This window comes from Oncorhynchus masou, chromosome 24 (assembly GCF_036934945.1).
Source record: "Oncorhynchus masou masou isolate Uvic2021 chromosome 24, UVic_Omas_1.1, whole genome shotgun sequence".
In the NCBI taxonomy this organism is placed as follows: domain Eukaryota; kingdom Metazoa; phylum Chordata; class Actinopteri; order Salmoniformes; family Salmonidae; genus Oncorhynchus; species Oncorhynchus masou.
Genome location: NC_088235.1, coordinates 23,303,447 through 23,317,102, shown reverse-complemented (window position 1 = coordinate 23,317,102; position 13,656 = coordinate 23,303,447). Strand labels below are relative to the sequence as shown.

The following is a 13,656-nucleotide window of genomic DNA, read 5'->3' as shown; positions in this document are numbered from 1 at the left end:
GGATCCCCAATACAACAACACTTACCAGACCCAACACATGGGCCACAGGGATCCTCCTTACTAAAACACTTTCCAGACCCAACACCTGGGCCACAGGGATCCTCCTTACTAAAACACTTACCAGACCCAACACCTGGGCCACAGGGCTCCTCCTTACTAAAACACTTACTTAGGCTATATGTCCACGTAGTTTTTCTTTATACATTGTGACTTTTGACATAGTGACTCTCTGTGGTCACTAAAGGATCCCAGGGCAATTATCGTAAGAGTAGGGTTGTTGACCCCGGTGTCATGGCTAAATTCACAATCTGGCCTTCATACCATCAAGGCCACCTAACTTCTCTGGGATATGTGGGACGGTAGCGTCCCACCTCGCCAACAGCCAGTGAAATCGCATGGCGCCAAATTCAAAACAACAGAAATCACATAATTAAAATTCCTCAAACATACAAGTATTTTACACCATTTTAAAGATAAACGTCTTGTAAATCCATCCACAGTTTCTGAATTTAAATAAGCTTTACAGCGAAAGCATATGTTAGGTCAGAACCTAGTCACAGAAAACCATACAGCCATTTTCGAAAGAAGGAGAGGTGTCAGAAAAGTCAGAAATAGCGTTATAAATATTCACTTACCTTTGATGATCTTGATCGGAATGCACTCCCAGGAATCCCACTTCCACAATAAATGTTTGTTTTGTTCGATATAGTCCATGATTTATGTCCAAATACCTCCTTTGTGTTCACGCGTTTAGCCCAGTAATCCAAATGCATAATGCGCGATCACTTGTTCAGACGAAATGTCAAAAGGTTCTACTACAGTTCGTAGAAACATGTCAAATGATGTATAGAATCAATCTTTAGGATGTTTTTATCATAATTCCTTTGTCTTTTGAAATGCAAAGGAACTCAGCTAACTCTAACTGAGGTGTGCGTGATCAGCTCATGGCACTCTGCCAGACCTCTGGTTGAAACAGCTCTTTTTCTCTCCTCCTTCACAGTGGAAGCCTGAAACAAGGTTCTAAAGAATGTTGGCATCTAGTGGAAGCCTTAGGAAGTGCAAAATGACCCCATAGACACTGTATATTGGATAGGCAATGATTTGAAAAACTACAAACCTCAGATTTCCCACTTCCTGGTTGGATTTTTTCTCAGGTTTTTGCCTGCCATATGAGTTATGTTATACTCACAGACATTATTCAAACAGTTTTAGAATCTTCAGAGTGTTTTCTATCCAAATGTACTAAATTATATGCATATTCTAACTCTTGGGCCTGAGTAGCAGCAGTTTACTCTGGGCACCTTTTTATCCAAGCTACTCAATACTGCCCCCCAGTCCCAAAGATGTTAATCATCCCAGTTTCCCGTTGGTTCATTCATCCCCTTCCTCTCCCCTGTAACTATTCCCCAGGTCGTTTCTGTAAGAATGTGTTCTTAGTCAACTTACCTGGTAAAAATAATTGTACTTTTATAAAATGTTAGGAAGGGAGAGATGGTGGGGGTGGGGGTAATGGAGGGAGAGGGGGGGAAAGAGAATAACGAAAAGAGGGATAAGACCAGGCATGAGCTGAGGTGAGGCCAGTGGAGGCAAAGTATAATTGAATGATCTTGTAGATGCCAAACTGGATACGGTGTCACTCGTAATGCCCCTTAACCCCGCATGGCTTAATCAGTCATTACCTTGTGTAAACTACCTGGTGTAGTATTACCCCTCCCCCTCAGGTGGGCCAGCGAATCTCCTCCTGAGCTGATGAAATGATAAGATAGACTTTCTCTCCTCCTATTAGCTGACCTGTTTCTCTGACAGCTGTGGACCAGACAGTCTCAGCATGTTTGACATCTGTCAGACAGAAATGTTCACTGGAAGGATAGAGGAGTAGATGGGTAGAAAGGCCTCCAAATTTAAAGGGGCTTTTAGTGAATGGGGAGGCCACTGTCTGTATGGATGGCTGCTTGGCTGCTGTGAGGATTAGCAGAGAGCAGGTATCGTTTAGCCTGTTTGCTCCTAGAGAGCAAGAAGCTAGTTCTTCCAAGAAGAGGCTGAACATAACAAATGTGTCTCATTGGATTTGACTCACCCTGTCTCTCTCTTCACTCCTTCACAGCCCCACTATTACTGTTGTTCTCTCTCCTTCACTCTCCATCAATTGACATGGAAATGCTACAATTGAAAATCCCAGGTTTAATGGTAGACACCCCCAAGCCCTGCTTTGTTTACCAAAGGAGGCAGAAATACCTCCAAGCAAGCAGTTGATGTCACACCCTGAACATAGAGAGCTTTTTGTTCTCTTGGTTAGGTCGGCGTGTGACTAAGGGTGGGTTATCTAGGTGAATCGCTCTGGATAAGAGCGTCTGCTAAATGACTTAAATGTAAATGTAAATGTAAATGAATATATATATCTATATTGACCTGGTATGGTTCCCAATCAGATGCAGCTGTTTATCGTTGTCTCTGATTGGGGATCATATTTAGGCAGCCATTTTCCCCATTGTGCTTTGTGGGAACTTGTCTAGGTATAGTTGCCTGCGAGCACTACTTTGAGCTTCATGTTTCATTTTTTCGCTTTATTTGTTTTTGTTCTTTGAGTTTCTCTTCCAAATAAGAGCTTCAGCGATGTTCTGCAGTCCGGAGCCTCCAGCATCAGTCGGCAGTCCGGAGCCTCCAGCGTCAGTCGGCAGTCCGGAGCCTCTAGTGACGGCAGGGAATCCGGAGCCTCCAGCGACGGTTCCCAGTCCAGAGCTTCCTGTGAGGGTTCCCAGTCTGGAGCCTCCAGCGAGGGTTCCCATTACGGAGCCACCGGCGACTATCGACGGTCCGGAGTACCCGGAAGATGATCCACAGTCCAGTTCCTCCCGCGACGATCCACAGTCCGGTTCCTCCGGCGATGATCCACAGTCCGGTTCCTCCGGCGACAATCCACGGTCCAGAGCCTGCTGCGACGATCCACGCTCAGGTTCCATGGAAGTGGAGGGATCCGCGAGCAGAGCGGGGACTACGTCCCAAACCGACGCCGCACCCGAGGCTAGAGTCCACACCTTTGGAGGGGGGTACTGTCACGCCCTGAACTTAGAGATCCTTTGTATTCTCTATTTTGGTTAGGTCAGGGTGTGACTAGGGTTGGGACTCTAGTTTTTGCATTTCTATTTTGGCCTGGTATGGTTCCCAATCAGAGGCAGCTGTCTATCGTTGTCTCTGATTGGGGATCATATTTAGGCAGCCTTTGTCCACCTGTTTTGTGTGGGATCTTGTTTTTGTGCAGCTGCCTGTGAGCAGCCCAGAATGTCACTTTTTGTTTTCTTCTATATTGTTTTTGGTGAGTTGCATATTTATTAAACATGTGGAACTCTAAGTACGTTGCGCCTTGGTCCATTCAATCCAATGACCATGACAGTTGAGGTGGGCTTGCCTTGCTTGTGAGGGAGGCAATCCATCCTCCTTACAGCCATTCGTATGGATAGTGGCTCCATGTTGGGTTTTAAAAGGATAGCGGGGCCAGTGGCCTAAATTATTGATGCCCCCCCTGCAGCCCCATGGCTGTGTTCCAACCATTGTGACAAGACTGTTTGGATATTGTGCAATTGCTTTGCAGCTTGAAGTTAATAAGATCAAACACACCTCATATAGCAACCCGCTCTAGAGACAAGGAAGGGGAGGGGGATTGAGGGAGGGGGACAGGGACAGGGAGGGAGGGATTGAGGAGATTGGGAAAGGGGAGGAGGGCGATTGAGAGGGGAATGAGAAAAAAGGGCAAAGAAGACAGCAAAGAAAGAGAGGGAGAGAGGATGGGGGTTTGGCCTTGTGTGTCTATACGGCTGACAAGTGTCTAGCTGGGCTCTCATGATCTAAACCTCCAAACCTCCCAACAGCAGCAGCCTATCAGCCTAACCCACCGTAGCCATCAGCCGCCCTGCCTTTCCTCTGCTCCGGCTCCAACATTGATTAGACCAGTCAAACTGTTTCCTCTATGATGACGATGATGACCCGGCAACGTACTCTGATGACATCTGACAGTCCCCGGCCAACTCTGAAATTGCACCATATTCCTTATATAGTCCACTAATTTGTCCAGAGTCCACATGTGACTCTGTAAAGGGACTCTATAGGGAATATAAGGAACAAGGTGCCATGTTGGATGCGCCCAAACCCATTTCCAAGGCCCAGTGCCTGTCCCATATTCTTCCTCTCTCTGTCTGTCTTTCTGTCACCTGTGAGCAACACGTTTATCAGGTTAGTAACCAATCGTTTAATAAGACAGGGGTCTGTGATTCAGTTGGAGGAAACTGGGTGCATGCCAACAGACAGACAAAGCCATATCGGCTCCACTCCAGCCACCACTTATAACATCCACAGAAAATACAGAACTGCCAATGGGGGCGGTGTTGCTGTTTATGTTCAGAACTGCATTCCTGTAATGCTTAGAGAAGATCTCATGTTAAATATTGTTGAAGTAATATGGCTACAGGTTCATCTGCCTCACCTAAAGCCCATTCTTGTGGGAAGCTGCTATAGACCACCAAGTGCTAACAGTCAGTATCTGGATAACATGTGTGAAATGCTTGATATTGTATGTGATATCAACAGAGAGGCTTATTTTCTGGATGACTGAAATATTGAATTGTTTTCATCAACCTTCACACTGAAGAGAAAGCTTCAAACTGTAACTAGGTCCTACAACCTGTTTCAGGTTATCAGTCAACCTACCAGGGTAGTTACAAACAGCACAGGAAAGAAATCATCAACATGCATTAATCACAACTTTACTAATGCTGTAGAAATGTGCTTTAAAGCAGTATCCAAATCCATTGAATGTAGTGATCACAATATAGTAGCCATATCTAGGAAAACCAAAGTTCCAAAGGCTGGGCCTATAGTTTAGAAGAGGTCAAACAATACGTTTGTAGTGATTATTATGTAAATAATATTTGCTGGTCTGTGGTGTGTAATGAGGGGAAACCAAACGCTGCACTTGACACATTTATGAAATTGCTTTTTGCAGTTACCCAAAAGCATGCACTCATTAAGAAAATGGCTGTAAAAAGTGTTGAATCCCATTAGATTGATGAGGAATTGAAAAATGGTATGGGCTGAGGCAAAAGGTATGGCAAATAAGTCTGGCAGCACAACCGATTGGCAAACATACTAAAAATTGAGAAATCAGGGGACTAAACTAAATCAAATAAAAAAGAAACTATACTATGAAACAAAAAGAAGTGTGTATGTCGTGTGTACAGTACTACTGCATGCTATTTGTCATGTTTGTTACGGAGCGTATAGAACGCCCCTGGTTTCCAGCATGTCAGCATCCCGTCAGAACACTGCGAGGTAAACACGGCACCTCTGACATGGTGAATGGGGCCCTGTTGAGACATGGAGGTGTTTCATTCTCTCTCTCTCTCTCTCTCTCTCTCTCTCTCTGGCACACACACACACACACACACACACGCACACGCACACACACACACACACACACGCACACGTGCACGCACACACACACACACACACACACACGAAAACAGCCCCATAAGTAAACAGCCCCAAAAATAAACAGCCAGAGGTCCATCTTATTAGCACACACTAGGTACTAGGAAACGATGTATTTCTTTCAACAGAGGGTACCAGGGTATGTGCGAGGGGGGCATCAAACCTACACTAAGCCCAAACCTCCCACGCTGCTCTGGGTCACCCCACAACCACAAAAGCCCGTAGTTCCACTACCACACACAGAAAAAAACACACAGACACAAATGTGCACACCCCAAACATGCATGCATGCGCACACGCCTCGCAAACATGGTGGATGACACAACATGGCCTCAGTCTGCACCTCCCAAACATTGTGGATGACACAACATGGCCTCAGTCTGCACCTCCCAAACATGGTGGATGACACAACATGGCCTCAGTCTGCACCTCCCAAACATGGTGGATGACACAACATGGCCTCAGTCTGCACCTCCCAAACATGGTGGATGACACAACATGGCCTCAGTCTGCACCTCCCAAACATGGTGGATGACACAACATGGCCTCAGTCTGCACCTCCCAAACATGGTGGATGACACAACATGGCCTCAGTCTGCACCTCCCAAACATGGTGGATGACACAACATGGCCTCAGTCTGCACCTCCCAAACATGGTGGATGACACAACATGGCCTCAGTCTGCACCTCCCAAACATGGTGGGTGACACATTGTACCAGGAACAACTATTTACTGTCTGAGTGCACTAGGAACAACTATTTACTGTCTGAGTGCACTAGGAACAACTATTTACTGTCTGAGTGCACTAGGAACAACTATTTACTGTCTGAGTGCACTAGGAACAACTATTTACTGTCTGAGTGCATTGGGAACAACTATTTACTGTCTGAGTGCACTAAGAACAACTATTTACTGTCTGAGTGCACTCGGAACAACTATTTACTGTCTGAGTGCACTAGGAACAACTATTTACTGTCTGATTGCATTAGGAACAACTATTTACTGTCTTAGTGCACTAGGAACCACTATGTACTGTCTGAGTGCGCTAGTAACAACTAATTTACTGTCTGAGTGCACTAGGAACAACTATTTACTGTCTGAGTGCACTATGAAGAACTATTTACAGTCTTAGTGCAATAAGAACAAGTATGTACTGTCTGTGTGGACTAAGAACAACTATTTACTGTCTGTGTGCACTAGGAACAACTATTTACTGTCTGTGTGCACAAAGAACAAATATTTACTGTCTGTGTGCACAAAGAACAAGTGCAGTGCTAGGCTTGATTACCAACAACGACAAGAGGGTCTACAGGGAGGAGTTGAGGGCCCTCGGAGTGTGGTGTCAGGAAAACAACCTCACACTCAACGTCAACAAAACAAAGGAGATGATCGTGGACTTCAGGAAACAGCAGAGGGAGCACCCCTATCCACATTGACGGGACAGTAGTGGAGAGGGTAGAAAGTTTTAAGTTCCTTGGAGTGCACATCACAGACAAACTGAAATGGTCCAACCACACAGACAGCGTGGTGAAGAAGGCGCAGAAGCTCCTCTTCAATCTCAGGAGGCTGAAGAAATTCAGCTTGTCACCAAAAACACTCATAAACTTTTACAGATGCACAATCAGGAGCATCCTGTCGGGCTGTATCACCGCCTAGTACGGCAACTGCTCCGCCCATAACCGTAAAGCTCTCCAGGGGGTAGTGAGGTCTACACAACGCATCACCGGGGGCAAACTACCTGCCCTCCAGGACACCTACACCACCCGGTGTCACAGGAAAGCCAAAAAGATCATCAATGACAACAACCACCCGAGCCACTGCCTGTTCACCCCGCTATCATCCAGAAGGCGAGGTCAGTACAGGTGCATCAATGCAAGGACCGAGAGACTGAAAAACAGCTTCTATCTCAAGACAATCAGACTGTTAAACAGCCATCACTAACATTGAGTGGCTGCTGCCAACATACTGACTAAACTCCAGCCACTGGAAAATGTATGTAATAAATGTATCACTAGCCACTTTAAACAATGCCACTTCATATAATGTTTTCATACCCTACGCTACTCATCTCAGATGTATATACTGTACTCTATACCATCTACTGCATCTTGCCATCTTGATGTAATATATCACTAGCCACTTTAAACAATGCCACTTCATATAATGTTGACATACCCTACATTACTCATCTCATATGTATATACTGTACTCTATACCATCTACTGCATCTTGCCATCTTGATGTAATATATCACTAGCCACTTTAAACAATGCCACTTCATATAATGTTTTCATACCCTACATTACTCATCTCATATGTATATACTGTACTCTATAGCATCTACTGCATCTTGCCATCTTGATGTAATGTATCACTAGCCACTTTAAACAATGCCAATTTATATTATGTTTACATACCCTACATTACTCATCTCATATGTATATACTGTACTCTATACCATCCACTGCATCTTGCCTATGCCGTTCTATACCATCACTCATTCCTATATTTTTGTTACGTACATATTCATTCCTTTACACTTGTGTGTATAAGGTAATTGTTGTGAAATCGTTAGCTTAGATTACTCATTGGATATTACTGCATTTCCAGAACTAGAAGAACAAGCATTTCGCTACACTTGCATTAACATCTGCTAACCATGTGTAGGTGACAAATACAATTTTGATTTGATTGGATTTTGATTTGATTAACGTTCTGAGTGCACTAGGAACAACTATTTACTGTCTGAGTGCACTAGGAACAACTATTTACTGTCTGAGTGCACTAGGAACAACTATTTACTGTCTGAGTGCACTCTGAAAAACTATTTACTGTCTGAGTGCACTAGGAACAACTATTTACTGTCTGAGTGCACTAGGAACAACTATTTACTGTTTGAGTGCACTCGGAAAAACTATTTACTGTCTGAGTGCACGAGGAACCACTATTTACTGTCTGAGTGCGCTAGGAACAACTATTTACTGTCTGAGTGCACTAGGAACCACTATTTACTGTCTGAGTGCGCTAGGAACAACTATTTACTGTCTGAGTGCGCTAGGAACAACTATTTTCTGTCTGAGTGCACTAGGAACCACTATTTACTGTCTGAGTGCACTAGGAACAAGTATTTACTGTCTGGGTGCACTAGGAACAACTATTTACTGTCTGAGTGCACTAGGAACAACTATTTACAGTCTGAGTCCACTATGAACAACTATTTACTGTCTGAGTGCAGTAGGAACAACTATTTACTGTCTGAGTGCTCTCGGAACAACTATTTACTGTCTGAGTGCACTAGGAACAACTATTTCCTGTCTGAGTGCACTAGGAACAACTATTTACTGTCTGAGTGCACTAGGAACAACTATTTACTGTCTGAGAGTAACTAAATGTGTAAACAGCGATTTACTAGCTGACTTATTGGAATTGCTAGACAGCTAAACTTGCACTTTGTGCATGTCATGTGGAGGGAACGGCAGACCTTATAGGGTACCTTATGTTCTTTTGATGTGCAAAGATTCCATATTCTACATTTCATATTCTGACATTGACAATTTCATATTCTTTTCATATTTACATTCAAAAGATGATCTTATAAAGTTCGACACATTTTTGGTAAAATATATATACTTTATTTCTTCATACAAAGAAATAGTTTGAATGTTCAGCATTTCATTATTTAAAAACATTTCTTCCATTTTGCTCTTTCACCGTGTAAAATTCCTTTGACGTACAAGATACCACAAAATACTTGATGTCCATGTTCCTTTTCATTTTTAAACATACCGAATCTGCTAAACCTCTAAATATGAACCACATTATACGCAGACGGGGTGGGAAAGACTAACAACCCTAGTAGCATTATATTTTGTAGATCTCTAAAAGGGTTGAATAAAACTCAACCAGAACGGATACAGCAGCGTGGATCGTGACCATGAGTGCAAGCTTTTCAGATAGCGTTTCCTTTCGGACCGATCCTATTTCCTATAAAGTACACTACTTTTGAACAGAGCCCTGTAGGCCTTGGTCAAAAGTAGTGCACTAAATAAGGAATAGAGTGCCATTTAGGATGCACAACTGCTCTCTTAGTAACATGAATAACACCATAATTCCAATGCATTAGTGGGACTGTAAATGTAACAGAGGGCAACTGCCCCAGTCTCCTTTACTCCAACCGTTACAGGGAGAAAGATTGACATTACTCAGATTCAGAATTTCCTGCTCTATACAAAGGCCATTTTAAATGTTTTCCACCAACATTGCACTATAAGGAGAGAAGGGGAGGTTGAGGCGTTGTCCATACAGGCATGATCATTGAAAACAGGTGTAAATTCCTTGGTGGTAAAAGCCACTATGTGAATAAGGGACCAGTAAAATGCTGGGACAACCCCTCATCTCCACTAATACCATCCACTGGTTTGAGATTTTTTTTTAATCTACCTTCATAAATGGTTCCACACTGTTGAAATGAGATGGAGGTTGGGTATTTGAATTAGACTGGGTAGTTTAGAGGCGCAACATTTTCTTAAAACGTGAAAAAAGTACCATGCTGTCACTTCTTTTTTTTATATACTTTTAAATTGCCAATAGTCAGTGACAGACACTTTCAACTTTGCATTTGATTGGAGGGAATTTAATGTGTAGTATGTAGGGGAAAGGATGTGCATATTCACTCTGGGTCCCTCCACACTCAGCCGTTTTAGGCTTACAACCCAAATGGTCTCCTATTCACTATGGACCCTGGTCACAAGTAGTACACTGTAGGGAATAGGGTGCATATTCAGCAGTTTTACAATCCATAGAGGATAGGATGGCTTTGAAGTAGCCCCTACCTGTGAGAGTCTGGGCCAGCATAACTAGACTGTTTCTCATATGAAGAATGTTTTCATATCATCTGTATCAGACATCCTATCTCAACTCATGCCAAGCATTCTCACTGCACCATGAAGACAATGGGTTTCCCAAATGCCACCCTATTCCCTTTATATTTCACTACTTTTGACCAGGGTTCACAAGGCTCTGGTCTAAAGTAGTGCACTATATAGGGTAGTGTGCCATATGGGATGCATTCAAGGACTATACTACAGTACTCCCCTGATCCAGTGTGTCCTCCCCTCTCAATCTATTCAACAAATCGAATGTCCCTCACAGCAAATTTGATTGTGTATGACCTTTGAACCCTGGCTCTGAGCCAACAGTGTCTTGTAATGGGAGCAAGAGTATAGTGGAGAGGAGACCTGAATCAATGGGCCTCAGTAAAGTTATTCCATTAGCATCATGTCAACATGGAGCCATATCAATGTGATGCAGTCAGAAATAGGATTTAGACCTGTGGTGGATGGGCCATTCATTAGAACAGGCTATAGGAGCACTAGAAGAGGAAGGCCACGCATTAAGCATGGCTGACACAATGAGCAGCAGTTAGGCCTATTGATCCACCTGTTATTAAGTGAAAGGGACATGATATTAGCTGGTTGGGCCAATGGCAGGGCAGGAGATCAGCTGGTTAGGCCAATGACAAGGCAGGAGATCAGCTGGTTAGGCCAATGGGACGGTAGGATAATGGGTTGTGGATGGGGGTAACCGGTAATAACTGATAGGACCTAATTACAATGAAACACAGTGTTTGAATGGATGGAACAGAAACCGATAGGAGTAATGTGGGGGTGAGGGTCGGATGATGGCTATTGAGGACGGGTCTGATGATGGCTATTGAGGAAGGGTTTGATGATGACTATTGAGGAAGGGTTTGATGATGACTATTGAGGAAGGGTCTGATGATGGCTATTGAGGAAGGTGTTTGATGATGGCTATTGAGGAAGGCTATTGAGGATGGGTCTGATGATGACTATTGAGGAAGGGTCTGATGATGGCAATTGAGGAAGAGTCTGATGATGGCTGTTGAGGACAGGTTTGATGATGGCTATTGAGGAAGGGTTTGATGATGGCTATTGAGGATGGGTTTGATGATGGCTATTGAGGAAGGGTCTGATGATGGCCATTGAAGATGGGTTTGATGATGGCTATTGAAGAAGGGTCTGATGATGGCTATTGAGGAAGGGTCTGATGATGGCCATTGAGGAAGAGTCTGATGATGGCTATTGAGGAATAGTCTGATGATGGCTTTTGAGGACAGGTTTGATGATGGCTGTTGAGGAAGGGTTTGATGATGGCTATTGAGGAAGGCTATTGAGGATGGGTCTGATGATGACTATTGAGGAAGGGTCTGATGATGGCTATTGAGGAAGAGTCTGATGATGGCTGTTGAGGACAGGTTTGATGATGGCTATTGAGGAAGGGTTTGATGATGGCTATTGAGGACGGGTCTGATGATGGCTATTGAGGAAGGCTATTGAGGATGGGTCTGATGATGGCTATTGAGGAAGGCTATTGAGGATGGGTCTGATGATGGCTATTGAGGAAGGGTTTGATGATGGCTATTGAGGTTGGGTCTGATGATGGCTATTGGGGAAGGCTATTGAGGATGGGTCTGATGATGGCTATTGAGGAAGGGTTTGATGATGGCTATTGAGGATGGGTCTGATGATGGCTATTGAGGAAGGGTCTGATGATAGCTATTGAGGAAGGCTATTGAGGATGGGTCTGATGATGGCTATTGAGGATGGGTTTGATGATGGCTATTGAGGATGGGTCTGATGATGGCTATTGAGGAAGGCTATTGAGGATGGGTCTGATGATGGCTATTGAGGAAGGCTATTGAGGATGGGTCTGATGATGGCTATTGAGGAAGGGTTTGATGATGGCTATTGAGGATGGGTCTGATGGTGGCTATTGAGGAAGGCTATTGAGGATGGGTCTGATGATGGCTATTGAGGAAGGCTATTGAGGATGGGTCTGATGATGGCTATTGAGGAAGGCTATTGAGGATGGGTCTGATGATGGCTATTGAGGAAGGCTATTGAGGATGGGTTGGATGATGGCTATTGAGGAAAGGTTTGATGATGGCTATTGAGGAAGGCTATTGAGGAAGGGTTTGATGATGGCTATTGAGGAAGGCTATTGAGGATGGGTCTGATGATGGCTATTGAGGAAGGGTTTGATGATGGCTATTGAAAATGAATGTTTAAATCTAATGCACATGAATGGAGTATGTATTACTGTTCTGTCAACACTCTATACCCATAAAACGGGGCCTTAATCAATATCCCTCTATTCTTACTTAAACTATACTGTTGACATTAGGGACCATTTTAACTCTACTGAGTTGAAATGAGGGACCATTAAGTGAAGAGTAAAGAAAAAAAACATTAAGGGTGGAATGTAAAAAATATAAAACAAAGTGTGGGCCAGATATTATGCATGTACATATATGGTTAGGCAGCTTAGTGAATTAATTGCTTAGAAATAAAAAATAAATTATTATAAAATAGATTTCTGTACATCTTACACACACACACACAGATTCTGTTCGTGAGCTGAATTACAGAAAATAAAATAAACAATGTGTTCTCCCAAATTCACATCCATCAATCCCAACCAAAGTTAAGTCCTGTCATCTGGTAGAACTTCATGTTGAAAGGCCTGTAGAAGTCCCGTAGCCTCTGCACCACCTCTGGGTGGATGTTGGGGTGGGTCCGCCCTTTGGTTTTGCCCAAGCAGTGGGGCTTGCTGCTGCCCTCAGCCTTCTTGAGGCAGGGGAAGCCCTTGGTCTGGTTGAAGTAGAAGTGTTTGTCTGTGATGATCCTCTTGAGTCCCAGGAAGTCCTGCACCCTGCCCAGCTCTCCGGCTGGGTCGCTGATCAGACGTTCCCCGCTCACGAACAGAATCTGGCCCATGGGGAAGTACTGTAGCCAGTTGTCCAGGTGCTTGGCATAGATGCCAATCTGGATGGCGCTCCAGGACGTGTCGATGAGCCCCGTAGTCCTGTTTTTGAAGGTCAGGCTCTCGAAGGTGGGAATGTCTGGGTTCTTGGACAGCGTCTGTGTGTAGTCAGAGATGGCCCTGGTGATGGGGTCCCTCACCACCACGATCAGCTTGGTGTCCCGGGACATGGCGGAGATCCGGGCAGGGGCTTCTCTGGTCACAAAGTAGCTGGGGGTCTTCTCCATGGTGATCTGGCCCTCCAGGGTCTTGGGCATCAGCTCCCTGAGGAGAAGGAGGAGAGGGTTAAAAGAAAATATTTTTAAATTATTTAACTAGGCAAGTCAGTTAAG

The 13,656-nt window shown here is 44.1% G+C and overlaps 1 protein-coding gene across 1 annotated transcript in view; it reads right to left on the bottom strand.

Moving 5' to 3' along the window:
• Positions 1-9,091: 9,091 nt before the first annotated feature.
• Positions 9,092-13,656, bottom strand: part of LOC135511920 (heparan sulfate glucosamine 3-O-sulfotransferase 3B1-like) — a 52,431-nt gene continuing 47,866 nt past the window's right edge. The window contains exon 2 of the mRNA XM_064933440.1: positions 9,092-13,588. Coding sequence (XP_064789512.1) covers positions 12,970-13,588 — 619 coding nt within the window. The 3' untranslated portion in view covers positions 9,092-12,969. The remainder of the gene's footprint in view (positions 13,589-13,656) is intronic.